Source organism: Paramisgurnus dabryanus, chromosome 18 (assembly GCF_030506205.2).
Source record: "Paramisgurnus dabryanus chromosome 18, PD_genome_1.1, whole genome shotgun sequence".
In the NCBI taxonomy this organism is placed as follows: domain Eukaryota; kingdom Metazoa; phylum Chordata; class Actinopteri; order Cypriniformes; family Cobitidae; genus Paramisgurnus; species Paramisgurnus dabryanus.
Genome location: NC_133354.1, coordinates 24,323,664 through 24,349,280, shown reverse-complemented (window position 1 = coordinate 24,349,280; position 25,617 = coordinate 24,323,664). Strand labels below are relative to the sequence as shown.

Here is a 25,617-nt window from a genome sequence, read left to right as displayed (position 1 = left end):
TAGAAACACCCCCTAATGACCTCTTTGAAAAAGACAAGCGACACACAGTGAGAAAGTCGCTTGCGGTCTGAACGAATGGTAAGGTTTCAGACATGGTGCAAAATGACAGACGCCATATTTTAGATGTTTTGGCTTCGTTTTTTTTATTTTTTACAATGGAATTCTATTGAGATGCGTGGTCCAACTTTTTTACAGTCTATGCTCAAGTCAATAAGATGTTTTGCCATTTTTATTCCATCAAGCAAGTTGTTGCTTGGGAAAGTCGCAAAAAGTGTAAACACACTCTTATGTGTGCATGCATGCATTGACCGATACGTATTTCAGAAAGCAAGGTCCAATGCATTTTTGGAAATGCTAACACTAAGCCATTATGCTGGACAGTTTTTACAGGTTTACAAGAAAAAAATATATAATTTATTTAATTTGTCACGCTTTATAAACCGCTGACGCCAACCTCGTGCAATAATATTAAACAAACAGAGCCCAAAAAACAGGAATATGGTGGAAATTAAACAGCAACCCTGTTAATCACTCATATCCGTTTGAATTAGGTTTTCATTTCTTTGGGGAAATTGCTCACCTTTCAGTCTCTTGTGAAAATAAACCCAGCTACATGAGTCATTGACTCTTTAACACCCAAAATACATGCTGCGGTTTCCTCCTAGGTGACCTCTCCCTTCATCCTGTCCTGTCTGTCGCTGATGTCTTATCTGCTGTTCTCTATTCAGCCTCACTCTTACTGTTGAAATAACACTTTAATAATGATAATGCTTTAAATACTTTAACACAGAAAACCACCCAAGAAACAGTAAAGACATTCTTATGGCAATTCGTTACTTATTAAAAGTTGTCTAATTCGTAAGCATTTTTAATCATTTTTTTATACCAATTTATACAAATTAGTGATGTCATAAAATGCTCATGAATTCCTTGGAGATCAGCGTGGAAATCAGGCAAGTCAACAAAATGATAATCTGTCCATATTTATTAATTACAACGTTTATGTCATTACACAATTAGTATGACGGTCTTTTTTTCTGTGGAAAACCAAGGTTGGCAGAATATCTAAGCTGCTTTTTTCGAGAGAGAGAGAGAGAGAGAGAGAGAGAGAGAGAGAGAGAGAGAGAGAGACATAAGCAAACTTAACAAGCCGGGATTCAGCGTTTATTTACTGCATTAATTTTCTTTTTTTTTTCTTTTTTTCTATTCATTTCTTTCGCAACCACACATATATTTATACTTTATTGATTAAATGAAATATATCAAATTAATAAAATTCCAAGGTTCCGAAACGCCATAAACATTCAGTATTAAAAAGTAAATTCTTAATTTTACGCAAAATCCGATCTCGCTGTGTTATTCTGTCATCTTTTCCCCTTTTTTTCCAAACCATGACAAACGCCAGTCCTACTTCTCTGCAGAATGCAATAAATCCGCCTAACCAATCACAGTGCACCATTCCACACATTGTAAACAATAATGGCTGTGCTTTATATTCACCAGAAATTCTAGTTTTCCTCACCTACTTTGTATTTCTTGATCAACAAACGAACAACAACAAAATAGTAATTTTTGATAAACCTGTGGTGATAATTTACGTGAGAGGCACTCGGGCGAAGGAAAAATGCCGGCTGTTGCTTGTTCTCACAGGACAGCATCAAGCTTCTGTCATGCTATCAAATTGACCCTATAGGAGATCTTATGAAAAACTTTACATTATTTGAAGTCAATGAAAATCGAGCAGGACCAAAACATTTTACAGCTGATCGCTGTCAAAAAAGTTCAGCGACGTCCCAATGAAAACAGCAGCAATGACAGTGTTCTTAATATGAAGTGTTTTGATTAATGCCGATGATGTTTATTTTTTTTAATCAGTGTATACCACTAGTCAACTAAATGAATATAACATGGCAAAGATGAATGCACATTTATATATTGATTCAATAGATTTATAGCATTTTGAAAAAAATAAGTCATGGATTTATTGCATTTTGCGAAAAAAAATAATCAGTTTTTATAATAAATCTTTGAAAATCAAATTATGAATTTGAATTGTTTATGTTCTTATAAACTAAAGATGCTATGTGAAAGTTTGTAACAGAAAATAGTGGTTTTCATCTTGTCACTTTCTTGGTATAGAAAACACATCTTTACCGAAATTTGTCAAAATGGCTTTATTGCGTTTTGGAACCAAACTCTTCAAATATACACCAACCACTCATAACATTATGATCACCTGCCTAATATTGTCTAGGTCCCCCTTTTGCCACCAAAACAGCCCTGAACCATCGAGGCCTTCGCTACCCTTGTGGATCAATGAGCATCCTTGACCCTGTCGCCTGTCCACCGCTTTTCCTTCTTTGGACCACTTTTAATAGGTACTGATCACTGCAGACCGGGAACACGCACAAGAACTGCTTTGAGGATTAACAATTTTCCAATTAACATGGGCCCATTTGTGATGGCAAGATGACTGGGTCAGAGCATTTCCAAAACTGCACCTCTTGTGGGGTGTTCCCGGTCTGCAGTACATATTAAAAGTGGTCCAAGGAAGAAAAAGCGGTGAACCGGCGACAGGGTCATAGGCAGCCAAGGCTCATAACATTCAAAAAATTTAATCTTTAGAATTTAGATAATAAGTTAATAAAACCACCAAACTATCAGTTTTGGCATCATTGTGAATAACGGGCTATCGCTATTGGTATAAAATGTTCATATCATTGTATCTCAGAATGAAGCATTCAACAACCCCATGGTTTAATATTAACAAACTATTAATGATGTCAGAGATGTTAAAATAATGTTAAAATCACAAATGGTTGTCAATTGCATTTCATGGCTTTTTGGAAATCTGTGTTCTGGCATGAAGTATGAGCTATTATGCATTGCTAGACATTAAATGTCGATGTGTCCGTATACTGCATTCATTTAAATCTATAAGGTCTGAAATGTCAAACTGGTCAGTCAGTATATTGACTGATATATAACCTGCTCCTAAATGTGCAAGAGCATTGCAGAGTGATGGTGTGTTAGCCCTCAACTAAATATCCCATTGCACTGCCTTAAATGGGAATCACATAGAAACAGGCCATGTTTTCTGTGTGGTTCTGATTAATACCAGATTTGACTGCTTTGGCCCTCATCCAGTTCCCACCCAGGGACAAACCGATTTCTTTCTTTTTGTTGAACACATACTAGAGTAGGCTATGCCATGATCTGTTCCCCTATTTTAGACACATCTTTCTTATTTTAAAATGCCTGTTCCCCGAGTCTTGACTCCTTGCCACTTGGAGCAACCAGCCAAATAGTTCAGATGGGAGTTGGACCTTTATACACAAAGAGCTTTTCTGCAATAAACTTCACTGTGTGCAGGGCAGATTTTATGGAGGAAACCTTTAGGTCAGTTTGTACGTTTACTAAGGGTGCTGTTACTATTGTGTTACTAATATACTTAAATGCATAACAGAAACTAGGTTAGGTCAGACAAGCTTGGTGCTGTGCATCAGAATGCACACAGATATATAAATATTATCTCTGTAAAATAAAGAAGGGGGTTTTATTCAGATATGAGTATTATGTTTTGATATAATGACATGCATGTAATTGAACTGGCATGAAACTTTGTGTAAAGTTTCTTATGATCCATGTTATCCAATGTTGTTGTTCTTATTCATTTTACATCATAAGGTTTTCTTAGTTTGTTTTCATCCCTTAAACTTTATTTTGATGTTTGAATTAAAGTTGAATCCCAGATATTCAATACGTTTCCAGTTTTTTAGGATCTTAATACTTAAGATTATAGTATTTTTTGGGGGAAAACATTTGATTAGATTAATTAATTACATTTTTACATTGCCTTTAGAAACACACTGACGATGATTTGTAGGTGATGTCATCACGGAGTTTTTATTTTATTTAAGAAAATATAAGAAAACAATGAATATAATTATAAATAGGCCTACAATACATTAAAAATAACATTTCATAGGGGGAGGTATAAACAATATTAAGAATACCTAAAAAGAGAGTACATGGTTGTAAAATACAGCGTCATTTTTAAATGCTTTTTCCTGAAATGTAACACTCATAAATGTGAAATTTTGCCTTTGAAAAAAAAATTCAATAAGTGTGGGTTTGTTTATCATTAAAGATTACAAAATACCTGAAACGAACACGGTTCTTTTTTTACAGTACTACAAGGCACCGTTTTCACGCTCCGTTACGTCATCAACATGCGCCGTCAGCGTTGACATTCAGGCGCGTGCGGGATGTTTTCATGAGTTTTTGACCTTTACATTGACGTTTGTCTTAAAGTAAATCGGGTAAGCAAAGTATTTACATTTTTAACTTGCATACAGATAAATCTGAGCGCTGTGGTCATTCTCATGCTACGCAACTTGGATTAAGTGCGCAGATAACTAACGTTAGTTAGCTTAGCTAACAGCTGTGGGTTCAGTACTGTGTATTTAGTGACCGAGTTCGTTTAACATTTCTCGAATTAAGGGCACTACACCTCTTAAACGGCATGTCCGTCAAGCAAGCATCGGTCCATGCTAAATGGATCATTGGTCGGGTGATCGGGACTAAGATGAAGAAGACTGCAAAAGTTCGAGTTACCAGACTCGTGCTTGATCCGTACCTGCTGAAGGTATAAAGTCATTAAATCATTTAAGTTAGTATATTTTATATTGTAGCTTAAAAGACTGATGTATTTACACGTCTCTCATTATAAACTAGCGTAGTACACGTGCCTGCTTTTCAAATCACTTGCGTTTGTTTTGCATATTAATCTAAATATATTTTTCCTCTCTTGTTAAGTTTTACAACAAAAGGAGGACCTACTTCGCACATGATGCTTTGGAGCAATGCTCTATTGGGGATGTTGTTTTGTTGAAGGCCCTGCCAGAAAGAAGATCCAAACACGTCAAGCACGAACTCTCAGAAATTGTGTATAAAGTTGGGCAGGTGGTCGACCCTCTCACAGGAAAAAGAGTTGCTGGACGGCAGTTTTTAGAGCCTCTTACAGAAAGCACAGAGGATACGGAAGTGTCTTTAACTGAAAAGTTGGCACAGTTGAACATTACTGCCTCTGCATCTCCCCCGTCCTCATAGTGTAGTGTTTCTTCATTGATTTATGTACATTTACTGTCTTGATTTTCACATATAAAGTTATTATACTACCTACTGTTTGTGATTAATTGATCTGAATAAGATACAAAAGTACTTAAACTCACGATTGGTTTAGCGTATGCGGTGTTGTTTGATTATTTCAGGCATATAATACATAACAGGAAGCAAAATACACTTTTAATCCAAGTTAATTTGAATAGTAATAGTAGTAATGATAATATTGCAGCCAAAATATAGTGAGATTGCATGAAGACATCCAGTGTGCCACTGCTCTCTAGTGGACGTAAAAGTCAACAATCCAGTTTACGTCATGCCTTTCATCACACAAACTCAAGTTGTACAATTTTAAAGTCATAGGATTTACATTTTCTGAAAGCTTTTGTTATGAAACACTTATAAAAAGCATTAATATGGCAATAAATCAGTACTGAGAATGTGCGAGATGGTGCCAGGGGGCCCCAGTTTAATGACATTTTATAAAAGACATTATACATTTAATCAAACCTCAGAAAATATACAATGTTTTTTATATATCTATAAACATATAGATACCAAACCATGTAGCAATTTATGGGGCAGTTTCCCAGACAGGGTTTAGATTAATCCAGGACTAGGCCTTAGTTATATTAGGACATTAAAGTAGTTTTTACATACCTTACAAAAGCAATGATATTACGCAGTGCCCGAAAATAGTCCCCTGCCATCGAAAGTTACTAAGGGGACTATTTTCGGCTGCTGCGTAATATCATTGCGCCTTCTGCAGCCATGTTACAGCAGCAAAGTCCTTGATCATTACGCCAGAATGAGAGTATAGTTCCTAGACATATCTGCCTAGAAAAATCGCAACTTTTAATTTTCTGTCGGTCTTAGTAAACAATGAAACTACAGAAGAGTCAAGTTTTAAATAGGAAAAATATCAAAACTCTTTGGTTATTTTTCAGCGCGATGCTAATGGTCTAATCAGATTCAATGGATAATGCTAAGCTATGCTAAAAGTGGTACCGCCAGACCCAGAGATCAGCTAAATGGATTCCAAAATGGTAAAAATCAAATGTTTAACTCTAGGAGAGCTGAAAAATGCATATTTTCAAAAATAAAGTGGAGTGTCCCTTTAAGGCAGCTCAAACATGCATTTTAGTCTGGGATTAGGATAAGCCCTGTCTGGGAAACCGCCCCAATACATTTTGTTTAATTCAAATTTTAAGATTAAGATTGTTTTATATCATAAAGTTTCCTTGGGTGGGGGACAAACACAAAAGTTGTCCACTCCAAAAAGTGTGAGAACCACCGCACTTATGGCTTATTGTTTTGCAGAGCCCTGTCCGAGAAACTGCCCCTATGTGGTATAATAAATGTATGTCCACACCAAGCTCAATAATCCAGAAGACACCTGACAATAGTTTATTTAAAAAACAATTGGCAATTAATACTGATATAACTTCCTTAAACAAATTTTTGAGAGCAATATAACTATTAAAGATTTTAAAAAGATGATATCTATTCAATTAGACATAAACCTCCGGTTTCACAGGCTCAAGGCTAGTCCTGTTTGAGCCGTCTCAACTGAAAATAACTTGCACTGACAAATCTTTAAATATCCCAGTGCCATCTTAATTTTACTAAGGCCTAGTCTTGCTTTAGCCAAGCCTTGTCTGTGAACAAAACCCTAGAGACATACAATTAAATAACAGTATACTTCTATAGACTGTCAGTTATAGGGAGACTTCTCACGTTGAATCTATTCCAAAATATACTCGAATAGAAAAGAGCCAACAACGCTGTGTATTTACAGTTAGTTACCAATCAACTAAAGCTTTGATTCATGATATGTGGTTACCAAATCTACCTGAGTGGATAACCACACATGATATCGCTTCCATCAGGTGTTGATGATGATGCATGCTGGTTAATATGCTGTGTTGACACAGAAAAGTGTTTATCGCTGTGCAGACTCCACTGTCCTTTGAATATGAGACACTTCGAGCACTGGCGTTAAGAGCTGGAATGCATCCTGGATGTACGATGCGCTGTTTGAAGCCTTGAAATTTAAAAAAAAATCAGATTTAATACTGTAAATATACATTCATCACACTTAAGAACCAGCTGTAACAGGTTTAAATATTAGATATTTAAAAAAAAAACACAAACCTCCAGGAAGACGCTAGTAATAAGTGGATTGAGAACTTCGCCCTTTTCGTTTCCCTGAAAAGGTGGAATTTACTTTTAGAGGCAAACTATTTTACATAACATAACTAACACCAATGTTAAAGATTAAAATACAGGCATGGAAGTAAACTATCTTACCCCAATGGTAGTCAAGCCTGATGTGAACTTTTTGGATAGTATTGATATCTCCTTGCACATAATAATGGTCACTCTGCAAGTGAAACACATCATTGTATTAATTCTGCAACATTTTAATGATGCACCACACATTTTAGCCCATTTCAACAACTCACTGTGATAAGACTTTGGCTTGTTCTGCAGCGCTGGCTTCATCGGTGTTACAGTGAAGCAGTAGTTCGGCTGTTTTGTGAAACTGCTCTATGGATCTTGCTGTGAACTCGGCCAAGCTTGTAATGGCAGACAAATGGGCCTCCTTTATAAAAAAAAAAGAATAACTCAAATAATCAAAACAATACAAAGATATAAGCTATTATGGCGCGACTTCTCCACAGGGACTTTGATATTATTCAAATGTAAGATTTATGTATGATTAGCTTTAAAATAAAAATGTACAGACCTCAACACTGCATTTTTTGGCTGTCATTTCTTGTTCTTTCTCCTCCTGTTCCTCCTGCTGTGGATTTTCACTTTGTAGTTTTAGGTTTGTGATACGGTTGAATGCGTTCTTTCTGGCCTGAGAAAAAATGATACAAAAATTTGGTTAAGTAAAAATAAAAAAACTGAACTTTACATTTGATCAGATATGATGAACGAGCGATACCTTGCTAAGTTTGTCTGCTGATGTGGAAATGTGTAAACTTTGGAGAACATCTGTCAGTTCCTTTATAAACTCTTCTCCATCACCTGAGATTTAAGAGTTGAAGATTATTCTTGACAGAAGGTTTTGTTTTTAAATGTATTAAAGGTGCATTGTGTAGATTTTTAGCGGCATCTAGTGGCGAGATTGTGAATTGCAACCAACGGCTCAGTTCACAGCTCACCCCTCCCTTTCAAAACCCATAGAGAAGCTACAAGTAGCCACCACAGGACAAACATATCATCATCTGAGACAACGTCGTGATGAAATGCGCTCTATAGAGCAGGCTACTGTAGAAATATAGCAGCGATTTTCATGTAAGGGGACCCGCGGTGTATGTAGATAAAAACCACTCATTGTAAGGTAATAAGAACAATACAGTTCATTATGTAAGGTTTTTATACATGACTGATAATATAGTTATGTATATTATATTACATTTCTGCCAAGAGATCCTTCTAAAAGTTACACATTGCACCTTTAATTTCAATGTACTTTTAACTTCTTTACCTCTTGTATCGTCCTCCACCTCATCATCAAACTCTGTGAGGGAAAACGGCTCTTTAATTTCCTCTAGCTCTTCTCTCAGTTTGCTTAACTCTTCACCTGACAAAGTGGTCAACACTGATTTCACCTGTAGACAAACACAACACATAAATAAACACCATATGAAACTATATGTAATAGGTTATTGCTATCTATTTTGTGTATTTTCTAAATGGTATAAATTGTAACCTTAGTATCACTCTCCCTAGAGAGAATCTCCAAAGCCTCCAGATGGGACAGGCCTTGAAACTCATCAAACAACATCCCATAATGAGCCTTTCTCTCGGTGTCCGAGGTGACGTTTTCAGCTGTCTGCTGCTCCTCGCGTTCCTTTGCCTCCCTCAGGACCTTGATGAGATCAGTAGTGTAGTTACAATAAAAGTCTATGACAAAACTACAGCCGTACACATGTTCATGAGAGAGTTGGAAGGCTGACCTGTGATCCAACATTATAAAAACCTATTGCATTTAGCGCAAGTGAAATATGGGCTTATTTTCAGAACTATTCCTTTAATATATTCCATCTCATTCAGACAGACTCCTATACGTTTTGTACCTGTGACAGCGTTGTGTTTCTGTTTATCAGCCCTTTTGTTTTCTTAAAGCCTGGGTCTCCCTCTGCTATCACATCCATAGTCTTCTTACCAATGAACTCCAATGCATCCAGACCACCACTTATTACGGTTTTACCCTGCCCAACAAAAAATGAAGTAATGCATGTATAAATATAAAACAAAATATATTTTATATATGCCAATAATAAGAAGCACAAATAATAGTCTATAAAAATCAAGCCTATTAACTCTTTCCCTGCTATTGACAAATTATTTAATCAATTAAGAGAAAACGCTTCCCTGCCAATGACGAGTTTTTCCGGCAATCCACATTTTCGCTATTATCCACCAGGTGGTGCTCTTACCCAACTTATAAAACCCGGAAGTAACCGCTAAGGCGAAACAGTTCAAACTCTGTGTATGTTTTGATCATTGCTCTGAATCTGATCTCTATCAAAAGTTATTTACAGTAATGCAATTCCTTTATTTTTTTTTTTGAAGAAGAAGAAACTTACCCATATTTGAGAGAGGATAAAAAGAGAACAAATCAAGGTAGGATGAAACTTGTTTTTTTTTTGAAAAGCAGAGGGTCTTTTCTTTTATTTAATATATTGTATGTTTATATATTTAACACCTTAGCATTCCCGATAAAGGCTAAAAAATGCCTAAAAACTTTTGTGAAAATCATAAAAAATGCTGGCACTGGCTGGCAGGGAAAGAGTTAAGCAGTATTACGCATTGCACAGCTCACCAACCCTTAATTTGGTGATATCATCATGCAGTCATGCAGTCTTTTCTGCTCCGGACACTACCATACCCATTTTATCAATATGCATGTCAAAAAGCGTGTTCAACTTCATACAGAGCTTGAGTGATTGTAATATGACATCAATACGATCAGAAAATTACATCCTGTCATAAATATGATATTATGAGCAAGGGGGCCCCCCAATGTGGTTGTTTATTGTAAATTCATGGGTGACAGATTAATAAGCAGACATGCTATTTATGACAGAATGTAACTTTATAAAGGTGGCTCTTCTATTCGTCCTATCAGTGTGCCCACTGCTGGTGCAGACCAATGCTATAGGCATTACTATCATACAAATACATTAGTTTGCCCTTACCGTACTCTGTACTACATTGGATAAGGAGGAGATCATTCCCATAGCACCACTTATTCCAGAGGACCTTTCCTCTTCATCTTTATTTGCCTCACTACTGGCTGAACCTGCAGGAAGATGACAGAAAGGTCAGGGCATCAATACAGATTCAGGCAAGATCAAATAATTTCCAGGTACAATTCAATTGGCCTAAAGCTAAAGTCAAATGAACAAATGCTTACCACCCTTTTCTTTCTCCTCCTCCACTTGAGCAGAAAGCTCCTCAGGGCTTGGGATTCCAAGTGATGTCTCTGCTTTCTCAATGACATTTGACAACCCTTGACCTTAGCCAATGAAAGAACAACATTAGTATATTTAATTTAATTAAATTTTATTTATATAGCGCTTTTCACAATTACGTACTAATTATTGAGTACTATATTATAATTTTTATGTGAATTAAAAGTTTGAATAATTTAAATGGAAAGTTAAAGAAAGCTGGGCAGATTTGTGCAATCCAGTAAAAACAAATTATATACTATAACATTTATTAAGAATTAAAAAATGTAGAAATAAAGAAAAACAGTCGGTGATCACTGGTCAGACATCACTAGAGATGTAAAGCTGGGTATCATATGCATAGCAATGAGGACTGATGTTATGTTTCCTGATAATGTTTCCTAGGGGTAACATATTTAATGAGAAAATGACAGGACCTAGAACTGATCCCTGTGGTACGCCATATTGAACTTGAGAGTGACATGACCTTTCATCATTTACATAAACAAAGTGATAGCGGTCAAATAAATATTATCTAAACCAGACTAACGCCTGACCACTGAGGCCAACATAGTTTTCTAGTCTCTCTAAAAACCCCTTGGGGAAAAAGTCCTTGGGAGAAAAAAAACCTTGAAAGAGAAACAGACATAGCTGATCCTATAGAACAGGGATGGGCAACTTCAGTCCTGGAGGGCCGGTGTCCTGCAGAGTTTAGCTCCAACCGTAATTAAACACACCTGAAGCATCCAATTAAGGTCTTACTAGGCATACTAGAAACTTTTGGGCAGGTGTGCTGAGGCAAGTTGGAGCTAAACTCTGCAGGACACCGGCCCTTCAGGACCGAAGTTGCCCATCCCTGCTATAGAAGATATACTATATATTGAGTACTATATAAAAAAATAATTTGATGTGAATTAAAAGTTTTAATAATTTAAATTGAAAGTTAAAGGAAGCGGTTGGTTGATCAACACGGTCTATATAATACATAGACTGAACTGTTTGCTACAAATAAAAAATGTGTGAATGATTTATGCAAAAATCTACATAGGGTGGGAAGAACTGTAGCAGTAGTGAAGTAAGCAGTGGTTTAAATATGCATTGCTTACACCAGTAAACTAAATCAACATACTCATCCTAAACTTCTGTTTGGAACTCCATTGGTAGACACTCACCTACTGTGGCTACAGTGGCAGTAGCAGTGGAAATAATAGATTTACCCCAGCTGCCCCAGTAACCCCATCCTCCCTGAGATACAGTTGTCTCTGTGGAGGACTTATGATAGGATAAAAAAGGATAAAGACAGGGTTATTCAAAACATTGCTTATACAGTACACAGATGAGTTACTTTTGTGTAAACATACTAAGATCTATTTATATAGCAGCACATTTATGTAGACATGATCACTTGGGGGATGTAGCATCATATAAGCAAAAAAATTAGCATCTGATGAGTTTACTGCATTTAACAGCAATATTGGGTTTATTATTACTATATGCACTAAAAACAGGAATAATAGTAAGAATATGATTTGGTAACGTTTTAAAAATATCAATTTGTGGGATACAAGCTTACTTTTGGTGCAGTTTCTGCTGGTTGTGGTGTATCTGAGGTCTTCTGCTCTTCAGGTGCAGGTTTATGTTCTGGTCTCTTTCTGGTCTTAGGGGCTGGAGCCACATCAGCAGAACTATCAGAGGAGGGGTCGGCTGGAGCAGGTGAGGAGGGGTCGGCTGGAGCAGGTGAGGAGGGGTCAGTTGTAGCAGGTGAGGAGGGGTCATCTCCAGCAGGTGAGGAGGGTTCGCTGGACTCTTGGTCCATTGATTTTTCTGAATGGTCACTTGCTGAGCTTTCGTTGTCTGACATCTTAACTCATCACACTATCCTAAAGTATAAAACAAATACCTCACTGTTAAATAGCTTAATGGCCAAAGGAGAGGTATGTGAACATTTCTGTTATGTCATATAAGTTAGCTCTTGTTACTATAATGCTTCAAATTGTATATACACAAAACTATACATACACAAATTTTACAGTAAATATGTATTTCTAGTAAAACCACAGTAAACACAAATGTACCATTGTCTTACTACAGGAATCACCGTTTAGCCATAATATCTGAGGTAAAACTATGGTAAAACAAATATAATTCATTACTGCACTTTCCGTATAATAAAACCAAGGTCTATTTTCATAAGGGTTGGCCTTAAAGTTAGAGAAAACACTGGTTAAATGATTTTACCTATCTATCATAAGTTGATGTAGCTAAAAATTAAGATGATACTAGAACTAGAATGTCGCATATAATAGACATAGTTAGGTGACTTGATCAAAATGAGCTCAAGAAATCATGTTATGTTTAAGTAAACCTAATCACATCTGTCAAACTGTGATAAACATTGTGCTACAATGCTAAGCTAACTTTCTTCAGCAATAACTGGTTATCATCACAGCTTCAAGTGAGCTCACCGTTATAAATGTCACTATTAAATAAGTTAATTCAGACATAAATAAAGTAAATAACATTTCCAACCTTTTGCCCCGTGTGTGTTTTTTGTCCCGTGGCCACGTCACTGTCTTCAGACCTGCTGTGTTTTGCTTTTCCAGTGACGCAACGCTCTCTCTCATCCTTCTTCTTCTTCTTCTTCTGGTGTTTTATGGCGGTTTGGCAAACCAACGAAAAAGGTGCATTACCGCCACCTACTGATCTGGAGTGTGGAGTGGGCATAGATTTGGAAGAAAGAAATACAAAAAAAAAAAAAAAAAAAAAAAAACTTATTTAAAACCTAAATTCTGTTTATTATTCCTATGTTTTTCAAATATTTAAATAATACTTCTTGAATTCTTGATTGCCTACCCTCTTTTCCTAACAATACTTTTAATGAAATATTTTCAACTCCCATACATCTTAATTCTTGTATTAACTGAAATCTCTCCCTTTCATATGCAGAACACTCATTAATAATATGAATTACTGTTTCTAATTCTCCACATTTGTCACATTCTCCCGATTCATGTTTACCTATTTTAAATAGACTATAGTTTAATGCTGTATGTCCAATTCTTAGTCTTGAGATAATGACATCCCTCTTTCTATTTCCATTCCACTTCCTCCCATTTCCAACCTTCTCCTGTATCTGAAAGAGATGTCTTCCTTTAGTTTCATTATTCCACATCTTTTGCCATTTCTTATTTACTTCAAACGAAATCACGCTCTTGAATTCTGTTTTACTCAAAGCTACCTTAATATCTATTTGTGTATGATCTAAAGCTTTCTTTGCTAGCAAATCTACTATTTCATTACCATCCACACCCACATGAGCAGGCACCCAAAGGAAATGTACCTCCATCCTTAACTGCCTGATTCTAAACAGACTTTGTAATATTTCAAATATTAAATCTTGCCTTGATTCTGATTTTCCACTTTTTAGACTAGTGAGAGCAGCCATTGAGTCACTACATATCACAGTTCTTTCTGGTTGGACTTCTTCAATCCACTGTAGAGCTATTATAATAGCTAAAAGTTCGGTAGTAAACACTGACACTTGATCTGATAGTCTTTTTGCAATATTTGTCTTAAAAGCAGGAATATATACTGCTGCTGCCGTTCTTTCAGACTCTGGATCCTTAGATCCATCAGTGAATACCTGTAGTACAGCATAGTACTCTTGTGTAATATACTGTTGCACTACCAGATCAGTTGGTAAGCTCATCTCCAAATTTTCCAATATTTTGTGAATTTGTAAATCTATTGAAGGCATTTTAAACAGCCAAGGGGGAATTGCTGGTATAGCCACAGAAGGAGCTATTACATGATCTTTCAACTCCAAATTGTTTATCTCTTTCCTTACTACCCAACCGAAGCTAGTTATTTCTTTATATTCATACTCCCAACAATCTTTCAAAAGTGCTCTAACTGGATGATTTTCCTGATGTCCCTTTACCCCGTGCAAATATCTTTGTCTCAGCTGGAGCCTACGCATTTCTATAGGCAGTTCTCCCATTTCAACTTGTAGTGAAACTATCGGGGATGATCTAAATGCACCACAACATATTCGCAAAGCTTGATTTTGAACAACCTCAATCTTTTTAAGTATTGTTTTGTTTGCAGAACTGTATACTAAACATCCATAATCAATGTTTGACCTAACCACCGCATAGTAAATTCTTTTTAATGACTGACACGTTGCCCCCCAATCAGCTCCTGACAAGCACCTTAACACATTTATTCCTTTTTTGCATTTTTCTATCAGTTTCTGAATGTGAATTCTAAAATTTAATTTAGAATCCATCCACATACCCAAAAACCTTATAACATTTACTTGTTCCAGCTTATACCCATACATTTTAATATTCAGTCTTGGACTATTCTTCTTTTTCGAAAAACAAACCACTTGTGTTTTTGCCACAGAAAACCGGAATCCCCAGTTATTTGCCCATTCTTCCACCTCATTCACTGCTTTTTGCATTTTATTTTCTACAAACGGAACATTTCGCCCCCTTTTCCATAGTGCTCCGTCATCAGCATACAGAGACCTTCCAATTCCAGAATCTACATTATGATAAATGTCATTAATCATTAAATTAAAAAGAATAGGACTACTCACACTTAGGGCTGGGCGATTCGTCCCCATAAAAAAATCTGAGATTTTTTTATAAAAAACTCGATTTACGATTCGAATCGATTTTTTTCCCCGACCCCATTTAAAACAAAATAATTGCAAACTGTATATATTTTTAAAATATATATTTATTATATTTAATTAAAATGCATCAACAAAAAATTGGGAAGGAATGAAGATTGGCGAATGCAAAATGTATGTCAGTGTTTCCCACAGATCTGAAATTTACTTGTGGTGGTAGCTGGTGAAAAGGGCAATCATTATAATCCACCGACAAAAAATGGTCTACTATACATGTGACACAGAACTAATAATGTGTGACACAACACAATACTTTGAATTATTGAACATTAATATTAATTTCACATTATAGTTCATTAATCTAACCACCCCAAACTTTCTTTGTCATGAACAAAGCTGACACTGTTTGTCAAAGCACCACGAAAACACTTTCTGTTTTTGCACTGGTATATGAAGCAATTTGACGACCCCTTTTATCAAACTCAATATATACAATACTATGTACAGTATATTAAAAGACAGTGCAGGTCTATAGATTATAAATGTGACTGATGTTATAATGGTAATAATTTCTAGAGATAGGCACTTTTACTGCTTCTGCTTTCTATTTCTCTTTTGCCGATTAAAAAAGCTTAATCCACTCATTATTTCAGATTTAAAAGTTTACTTGCTGTCCTGATGACAGACTTTACATTACAGCTTAGCGTTTTTTTATATCCTGAGTCAGCTTTAGCTTTGCTCGTTCAGTGCAATGGGCTTGACATTAGCACTGCTTTTTGCTACAATCTCTGTGCAAACTTTTTAGATTTTAGAAAAGATATGGTCTATTAATAGTATAGATTAGATTATAAAAAAATGGATTAAAGAAAATGCAGCGCATGGGCGCAACAAGAGCCAGTTGTCATCACCATAGAAACCGGAGGCACGCTGAAACTTCACTCGAGCTTTAGGTAGCACTCACGGCAGTTCTCCGGTCGAATCGGGTTTTACACACAATATTAATCATACTTGGGACTCAAAGTAATAAACTAGGACCGACCCGGACCAGACTGACCATTTCTAATATAAACCCGGAACCGTACGGGTCCTCTCAGGGAAGAAAGACCTCTAATGGTAAAACTCTGCTCAAGTTCAGAAACATAAAGGATACAATGTGACACTGAGCTTGCTTCGCGTCGCACCCAATTCATTGAGAAACGAAGAGCACGTGAACGGACACTCAACCGGAGAGACACAACGTGCTTGCACGCAAAATGAAGCCAACTTGGATGCTATAAACACATATGCACATAAGCATATGCGACCATTTTGGTCGCAGTGTAGTTCCCTGGCTGCTCAGTTACCTCAGTTAGGCTGCAGTTGATCCAGTTTGCCGCGCTGGATGATGAGTTTATGATGCGCTGGATAATGAGTTTATGACGCGTGCATCTTCACGGGCTCTCTCAAAAAAAACACGGGTCATCCAGTCGAATTCAGAAAATACGGAAATTCGTAAAGTGATTTTTTTTCCTGGGCGGGTCCATTTTACCTGGGCGGAATGCCCAGTAGAGCCTATGTTTGGGAAACACTGTATGTACTGCTCTATACTGCAGAGGGTGAGAAAAAAAATCTAAAAAAATCGATTTTTTAAAAATATGAATCGATTTGACCTGCCAACTCGATTTTAAAATCAAATCGATTTTTTTCCCAGCCCTACTCACACTTCCCTGGGGACTCTCATCCATGGCAAAGGCTAGAGGGGATACAGCTACTGCAAAATCTCGCGAGATGTTGGGTTTAGGGTAAGGTTTGGGGATAGGATTATGATGAAAATCTGCGGTTCTGGCTAGATACGATTCAGCTACGAACTAAATACCGTGGAATGTTGGGTGTAGGGTTAGGTTTGGGGTAAGGATTAGGATTAAAACTACAGCGCTCATCCAGCGAGATTTTACGAGATTTTGGCCATAATCCTCTTTCATGAGGAATTAAAACATCGCCCCAATATTTGATTCCTCCACCTGCTGTTTGGTGGTCGCAATTACATCCATTTACAAAGACATTCATATCGGATGATACGATCCTTAAAATATTTACATAATAAAAACGTTTCTTAAGACAACAATTAAGTGTCTTCTTAATCATTAAACCCATGAATTTTATTATGTTATGTATTCTGTATTTTTGTGGCTGTTTATTATTGTTTTCTTGTTGAGAAGACCCTGTATTATTTGTAAAATAAAAATCAAAGTTGGAAAAAACCTTTGGCTTTCCGTTATTTTGTTCTACCACATAATGTCTCATATTAATCAACACTAAAATGTGGAGAAGAGCTTATGCATAGTCAACAAATTATATAGTTACATTCACTATGCTTCACTTTAGATGTATATAACTTCAGTTGGCAATGAACATAAAGCGACATGACCCTTTTCCATATTACAATCCTATATAAAAAATACAGTTGGTGTGGTTTATCTACATCTTTTTACAGTTCTACAGTGTATACCATATATGTTTACTTTCTTTTTTCTATACTGTTTTAATCATGTCTACGCAATGTAGCATCTTGCAAAAATGCTAAATTGTAAGTAACGTTAACTTTTAATAAAAAATTATCATACATTTTCATTAATTGTTCTGTAAACATTTTATTGAATCATTCGATTATTGGAATCTTAGTTCAAGAACACAAGGAGACAGTTATGAAAAATAATATTTTTTCAATAAAATAGTTTGTTTATTTTTTTAATAAGAAGTCAGTACATTTTTTTACTTCTCCTGTTGTTGGACACAGTCACGCAACGCTCACGGAACTACACGCCCCAAAATCCTCCTTAAATCTTATTGGCTGGCGTCACACCATTGTGTGTTTTCGGATGCTGTGATTGGTGGGTGTTTGTGTCTACGATGAGTCTCTATGTTCTCGTGTAGTTTATTGCAATCACAATCGAAATGGCTGAAGAAGAGGTCGAGCAAACTTCAGGAATCCTTCAGGAGATTTTCACTTCGCCTCTTAACATCAGTTTGCTATGTCTTTGCTTGTTCCTGTTGTACAAAATCGTTCGCGGAGACAAGCCCGCAGACTTTGGCCCTGTTGAAGAGCCATTGCCTAAACTCAAGAAACGGGATTTCACTTTACCAGAACTGCTGGAGTTTGATGGGACGAAAAACCCCAGAATCCTGATGGCTATCAACGGGAAAGTGTTTGATGTTACAAGAGGAAAGAAGTTCTACGGTCCAGGTAATCTTCAAAAATGTTTTAATAATGTACGTGCAACCCCTTACCTCAGGAGTTTTTCCTCATTGGCAGAAAATGCTTGTGACTTACAAGCGATACAATATACATGGAAGATACTGTAGAGTTTCCCACAATATTAATTCATCAATAATTTAAAAACGCATCATTTCACTTTAGCCACGCCCCTTGTAAGTTCATATTAAGTTGCACCGTTTTAACTACGTACCAATATCATTGTAAAGTAATAACCTCTTACCTAGTAATGGGCCAGTGAGCAACTTTAAGTCACGCAACTTTGTATCTGTTAACGTTACTGAGATAACATCACAAAGAGCTGCTTCTGAGTTTATACATGCGCCTTTTGTGCACACTTTGGCAATGCCAAAACTGATTGTCACTAGTGAATGATTAACTAAACTCGGATAAAGGTTAAAGAACCACAAGATACCCGATACATGCAATCGAGCCCATACAAAGAAAATAGGGATTCATTCATAGATGCTACTTAGTAATGTAACTTTTTAAAATGATGTTTTGTGAAAAAGTGCATGTTTGTCACACTTTAATGAAACAAATGTAAAAATGAATCAAAGATTACAGTTTTTATTATGAAGGAAAAACAAAATCCAAACCAACTTGGCATTGTGTGGAAGTGCTGCATGTCCGAGTTGCAAGACATGGTGATGGTCTGGGGCTGTTTTGCTGCTCAGGACCTGGAAGACTTGCTGTGATAAATGGAACCAGGAATTCTGCTGTCTACTAAGAAATCATGAAGGAGAATATCTGGCCATCTGTTTGTGACCCCAAACTGAAGGGAACTTGGGTTCTGCCGCAGGACGATAATCCAAAACACACCAGCAAGTCCACCTCTGAATGGCTGAAGAAAAAAACTCATACCTTGTTCCCACTGTCAGTCCAAATCCGTTTTTGGTGCTTATCCAATTGGAATCCAATAACATTTAGAATGTATGAAAGGCCAAAAACCACATGAAATCCGTTTTTTTTTCCAAATCCACTTCAGGCTACATCCAGAGGTAGTTAGAAATTCATTTCCTGAAATCCATTTCAGTCTGACCGCTTTGATGGCAGTTGTGTAGCTTTACATCATGCTGTCATGTCATGTTAGAGCAACACCAAAGAGTTTTTTTTACCTTAAAATAACGTTTCCAAAAATGTTTCAGTCGTTTATCCACTCGAAACAGGGTGAACGGGACTTTCACATTCGCTTTGCAGCCCTCTATCGGCCAAAACCGCACAACCGTTTCCACCCGTCGGGTCGCGGTCCTGTAGTTCGAGTGAAAACTACAAAAACTTGCTTTATGGCAGACCTACAATCCAATTAGAGCCAGCTTTGCTGCAGTAGGCTAAATTATTTACAACAGTGGTAATGGACAATTCCGGTTCCAATCTGTAGGGAGAGCAAAGAGCAAAAACTCTTTAGTGTTGCTTTAACGCAACCCCAGCGCGAACTTTGGAACAGTCCGTTTCTGCCGAAATGATGGGGGTGTTTTGGAAAGTTAATGTGTTGGGGGATATAGTTTCTACAACGGCAGACGTCGAGGCAGATAGTTGTGCCAGCGCGACTTCATTGCCATAAAAACAGCGAAGATAATCCGGACACTGCAGAACGCTACAGAACGCACCGAGCGGATCTGAACAGTTGTGATACACAATATCACCAATATCACGGATTTGCACCAAAATCGGATATGGGCTGACAGTGTAAACAAAGTAAAAATTTAGATTTGGAGTGGCCTAGTCAAAGTACTGACCTAAAATGGAAGTTCATGCTTGTAAACCCTCCAGTGTGGCTGAATTACAACAATTCTGTAAAGATGAGTGGGCCAAAATTCCTTCACAGCACTGTAACAGACTCATTGCAAGGTATTGCAACACGTGATTGCAGTTGTTGCTGCTAAGGGTGGCCCAACCAGTTATTAGGGTTATTATGTAAGCACTGTTTCACACAGGGCCATATTTGTTTGGATTTTGTTAATTAAACCTTCATTTAAAACTGCATGTTGTGTTCACTTGTGTTATCTTTGATTAATATTTACATTTGTTTCATGATCTAAAACATTAAAGTGTGACAAACATGCAAAAAAATAAGGAAGGGGGGCCAAAACTTTTTTTTAAACCACTGTATGTGTAAGGAGGTCAGAACCTGGAGAGGAACCTACTAACACGCACTTTGTTCACTTTTAGAGGGCCCTTATGGGGTCTTTGCAGGCAGGGATGCCTCCAGAGGGTTAGCCACATTCTGTTTGGAAAAGGAGGCCTTGAAAGACACCCACGATGATCTTTCAGATCTCAATGCCATGCAGCAGGAAAGCCTGAGCGAGTGGGAGACCCAGTTCATGCGTAAGTTGAAGTGCACTTTTCTCCTTCCCCAACTTCACACTATACTAGAGGTAATGGGGTATCAAAGTTATGGCTAAAGTTTGTTGTCAGCATAACAACAAACATAAACTAACTTGTGAAGCTACAAGCTTACACATATTTTTGTTGAGTTCAGTTGCAGTATTATATTTATCTTCATTTCATTCAAATTCCTGAGTAAATGTTTTGCATTTTGTTCTGCAGAGAAGTATGATTATGTTGGCAAGCTTCTTAAACCCAGAGAAGAACCAACAGAGTACACAGATGATGAGGAAGTCAAAGACAAAAAGAAGGATTAGAAGGCTGGATCCAAACCTAGATGTTTCCATGTATGCGTAGTTTTTTGCAGTCACACTTGCTGATGTTTTGTCTGAGCCTCCACGTCATTTCATACGCATTGCCATGACCTTAATTAGCATTTATTCTTGTGTTTATCCATAAAACTTCATATCACTGTCTATGTATCCACTGTGACTGTGACTTGTGTCATTTATAGTTATTCTAAGGTAATTTATGTGCTTCAGAAATGATGTACTTCTGAGCTTCTTGGTAATATAGGCAATGAGACAATTTCTCTCACTTTTTATATCTGAAGGTTTAAACCAATAATATTAAGAGACCCTGCAAAAAATATTTTTTGAATTTTTAGAGTATTAGACAATATGTAGGGAAGGAGATTTTCTAGTTTTTCTTATCCATGCTAAACGATTTAGGGAGGGAATCAGTCATTAACGCATCACATACTAGTCTTAATATCTGCTCAGAAGAGTTTAAGATTAAAGACATAACATTCCATGATATTGTGTTTTTGATTTACCAATACAAGTATTTCTCTGTTCATAATGTTCCTTATTAAAAAATGAGTTATTTGCATTGTGTGTGATGCATATTTAAAAATAATTTTAATTTTTTTGCTACATTGCTACTAAGTATCAAACATATAAGAAGCCTTTACTCAACTATATTTTTGATTGAATATATGTACTTTTTATTCCACTACATTTGGCCTTTATGCGCCAAATGAGGCTACTCCACGTGAACTGGAAAGAAGCTTGCTGAATGTCAGCTGTTTCAAATCAATTAAAGGGATAGTTCACTCCAGAATGAAATTTTGTGATTAATTACTTCACACCCGTAAGAACTTTGTTCATTTTCTGAACAGAAACGCAAGATATTTTTGATGAAATCTGAAAAATTTCTGACTCCCGTTGACAGCAACACAACTACCGAGTTCAAGGCTTAGAAAGGCGGTAAAGACAAACTTCATTTTGTCTTTACCGCCGTTTAAACTTCATTTTATGAAGTGACAAGAATACCTTTGGTTTGCAAAAGAATGACTTTATTCCACATTTTCTTTTCTTCGTTTCAGTCTCCGACACACAAAAGCATCACACGTAAATAGGAGAAGTGCAGTTTCATTGCAATACAGCACAACGGTCTATGTGCTTGTGGTGCTCGGAGACTGTTGTGGCTAGAAGGGATACAGCAAATGTAGAACTCTTATAAAATTTTGCAACCCTAAACCCAAAATTTTACTGGATTTAGGCCATAGCTGTATCTCATCTAGCCAGAACCGCAGTTTCATCCTAATCCCACCCCCAGACATAAATCCAACATCTTGTGAGATTTGTTGAGTTGTGAGTGTTGTTGATCTTGACTTAATAAAAGATCAAGGTGTTCAATTTCATTTCTATTTAAGGAAATAAACCCTTAACATATCTTTTGGTGTTATTTCTTGGCCTAGTGCATATTTGAACGTACATTCAGTATGAGTAAAATACTCAATAGGGATGCACCGATAGGATTTTTGGGGGCGATACCGATTTAAACAGACAACTTCTGGCCGATACCGATATTAAACACTTGTATAGAATACTATACAGTTGGTCTATAAGCTAGTTTATTTCTGCATCAAATTATTTTTACTGAACATGAATTTTATCTAATTAACATTCAACTGACCAACCTAGTAAGAGAGGCACAAATTAAGCTAAAACAAATATAATAAGACAGCATGACAACCTTCAAAGGTGGTTTTTGCTATTCAGCATTTATTTTATTAACAACATTAACTCATTTTTTTTACATATAATGGATTTCTTTATGCAGTTAATTAATAAACAATCTGCATCAGCCTTTCTCGTGCTATTGCCGATATGCCGATGGTTTCAAATTCATCAAAAATCGGCCGATAAATATATTGGCGGCCGATACATCGGTGCATCACTAATACTCAAGTACTGTCGAAAAAGATACTTTAGGACTTTAACTCGAGTTCTATTGGAATTAGTGACTTTTATCTTGTAATGGAGGCATTTTTGCAGTAAGGTATTTTACTCGAGGATGGTTTTTAGGTACTTTTTACACCTCTGAAATAAAATGAGTGACAATGAAAAGAAGCCAAATTGTAAAATTCTAAATGAGAATATAAAGTGATCATATTAATCGATAAAAATAAGTATTTTACATAAAAAATAATGATTACATAAAGTAAAAAAATTATATATAATATGTTGTCAAAAATTGGGTCCTTTTGAAGCTTGAAGCATTTTCTGATTGCTACGGGAAATTTTGTAAAGGACAAAAAATTGTAAAGGACAAATTTTTGAACATAAAAGAAATGTTTAATAAAAGAAACATTTTGCAGAGAAAAAATTGAAAGAAAAAAAATCTCAGGACTTCGGCTCATAAAGGAAGTATCTTTTCTTCCACCACAATTTTTCTATATTGCGCTCCTTGGCTTCCATAATCGTTGGAACTAATGTGTCAAAGCTAAAACCCCCTTTTTTAATGTATTTTGAATGTGCCTGTTTCTTGTAATAAATGTATTAATCTTATTATAACATTACAACATAATTTTGAAAAAAAGTGTATGTCAGAAGTGGGATTTGAACCCACGCCTCCATTCGGAGACCAGAATACCCGATTGTTCGGAAGGGTACAGCCCTTGAGTCTGGCGCCTTAGACCACTCGGCCATCCTGACACATCTGAAACAAGATTTTAAAATGGTCATATATAAATTATCTGTGTTTAAAAAAAGTGTTGTTCTGTGCGCGTATACACGTTAAAATCAGTCTAAAAGGACGATTAGTGAATTCTTTAAAGATCTTTAAGTATGTCGGCAATACTACAATGGTGTCTACTCAAAAGAAATTATTTCCGTACTCAAATTCATCCCATATAATATTGGGTTATCATTAAACAGCTTTACTTTAAACTAATACTTAGAATAAATTAAACTATTTTGAACTATCTAGCATTTCTGTTTTACTTAATATTACACCAATGTTGTATTTCTAGATAGTCTCTGACGCATGCGCACAGGTCTCTCTCGGCTATTTCCGCTCTTCTCCATTTTGTTCCTGCCATTCAGTTCAAGGGTATTAGCACGCGCAGTTGAAAGTGCCCAGATATCGTCATGTTTCGTTTCGCCAAGGCTGCTCTGAACCTCAGTGGTAAGATCAAATTCATAATAGATGAATAACCCTTTATTGGGGTTTACATTTGTTTAAATTCTGGTTTTAAAACTGAGCGCTTGTTCCTTGTATGCTAGCATTTGGATATAGCATTAGGATGAAATACTTCCTACGTGCTAAATCTGTGTATATGTGTTTGTACATTCATTTAATGTTTTGACCAACCATCTTTAAAGACGTTGTACTTGCTTTTATTGTAATTAAGTGATTGACATACACAACCCTAAATGTATCAATCTGTCACCAGATTACCCATAAAGCTTACAGTTTTAGTTAATGTGACTCAAAATAATACAGCAATTGCAAAATCAGTAACTTACCTCTCTAAAAGCGATGTCCATTGGCCTAAACTTTGTTGTATTTGTGTATATGAAGATAGAAAGGTCATGGAGTTTTATATTGGGAGTATAATTTCACTGTGATTGTTTTGTTTTTCCTAATAGAAGATGTTTTGACTAATATAATTTTAATACTCTGGAAACCCTTTTCCTTTGCAACAGGTCAAACTGCCCGCCAGGTTGCTGTGAGACAAAAGTCTGATCTATCCCATGAATTTCATGCCAAGTATGGAGCCCCATTGCTGATTGGGGGAATCACATTTTGCACAGCTGTTTGGGGATATGTAAGTGACAGCAAACACAAACATATCAGTAACTCTTATGTAATTGTTGTTCTTATACATGTAATAATGTTTTTGCAGGTGATCACATCAACAGGCATTGCATGGAACCTGTCACCTGTAGGCAAGGTTCAGCCCAAAGAATGGAAGGAGTAATAAATCTGAAAACGCTGAAATAACATTCTGAACTTTTCCATTTTACAAATGGAGACCATTTTCACCTAATCCAGTTCTGTTGCTGTCTTGGCATGTCTGTAAAAATTGAATAAATTAAATATAAATCTTACACTTTGTGATTGCTTCAAATTTTGTTTAAATGAGGTGATGTCCACTTGATCCAGCAATTGGCTTTAAGTTTGAGAACCACTGAGATATGTTAAAGGGATAGTTCACCCAAAAATGAAAATTCTCATCATTATGTTGTTGCATGCTGTATGCATTTATTTGTTTTGAAGAACATGAAGGAAGGTATTTTGAGCAATGTTTGTAACCGATCCACGGCCCCATTCACTTCCGTGGTAGGATAAAGAATACAATATAAGTGAATGGTGCTCATGATCAGTTTGGTTTCCAACTTTCCTCAAAATATCTTTCTTTGTGTTCATCAGAACATGGAAATTTATACAGGTTTGTAACAACATCAGAGTGAGTAAATTATGACAGAATTTTCATTTTTGGCTGAACTATC

General features: G+C 36.4%; 4 protein-coding genes and 1 non-coding gene across 5 annotated transcripts; 3 read left to right on the top strand and 2 right to left on the bottom strand.

Moving 5' to 3' along the window:
- The first annotated feature begins 4,200 nt into the window (after positions 1-4,200).
- Positions 4,201-5,185, top strand: mrps17 (mitochondrial ribosomal protein S17). The gene is made up of 3 exons (XM_065287397.2): positions 4,201-4,322; positions 4,504-4,648; positions 4,819-5,185. Exons 2-3 carry the CDS (start codon positions 4,526-4,528, stop codon positions 5,110-5,112), a joined length of 417 nt encoding a protein of 138 aa, XP_065143469.1. The 5' UTR covers positions 4,201-4,322; positions 4,504-4,525; the 3' UTR covers positions 5,113-5,185.
- Positions 5,186-5,569: 384 nt separating this feature from the next.
- fam114a2 (family with sequence similarity 114 member A2) lies at positions 5,570-13,274 on the bottom strand. Its single transcript, XM_065287396.2, has 14 exons — positions 13,125-13,274; positions 12,169-12,475; positions 11,768-11,867; positions 10,559-10,660; positions 10,341-10,444; positions 9,216-9,350; positions 8,849-9,007; positions 8,624-8,747; positions 8,078-8,160; positions 7,874-7,990; positions 7,590-7,729; positions 7,435-7,507; positions 7,279-7,332; positions 5,570-7,168 (listed from the first exon to the last, which is right to left on the bottom strand). The coding sequence occupies exons 2-14, from the start codon at positions 12,454-12,456 to the stop codon at positions 7,067-7,069; spliced, it is 1,581 nt and encodes a 526-aa protein (XP_065143468.1). The 5' UTR covers positions 12,457-12,475; positions 13,125-13,274; the 3' UTR covers positions 5,570-7,066.
- Positions 13,275-18,109: 4,835 nt separating this feature from the next.
- Positions 18,110-21,706, top strand: pgrmc1 (progesterone receptor membrane component 1). Its single transcript, XM_065287395.2, has 3 exons — positions 18,110-18,457; positions 20,660-20,815; positions 21,038-21,706. The coding sequence occupies exons 1-3, from the start codon at positions 18,169-18,171 to the stop codon at positions 21,130-21,132; spliced, it is 540 nt and encodes a 179-aa protein (XP_065143467.1). The 5' UTR covers positions 18,110-18,168; the 3' UTR covers positions 21,133-21,706.
- A 2,000-nt stretch (positions 21,707-23,706) lies between these two features.
- Positions 23,707-23,817, bottom strand: trnal-caa (transfer RNA leucine (anticodon CAA)). Its single transcript has 2 exons — positions 23,780-23,817; positions 23,707-23,752 (listed from the first exon to the last, which is right to left on the bottom strand). It is a non-coding gene; the product is annotated as a tRNA-Leu (tRNA).
- Positions 23,818-24,131: 314 nt separating this feature from the next.
- cox7b (cytochrome c oxidase subunit 7B) lies at positions 24,132-25,215 on the top strand. Its single transcript, XM_065287836.1, has 3 exons — positions 24,132-24,289; positions 24,811-24,932; positions 25,011-25,215. Exons 1-3 carry the CDS (start codon positions 24,253-24,255, stop codon positions 25,083-25,085), a joined length of 234 nt encoding a protein of 77 aa, XP_065143908.1. The 5' UTR covers positions 24,132-24,252; the 3' UTR covers positions 25,086-25,215.
- Positions 25,216-25,617: the final 402 nt, after the last annotated feature.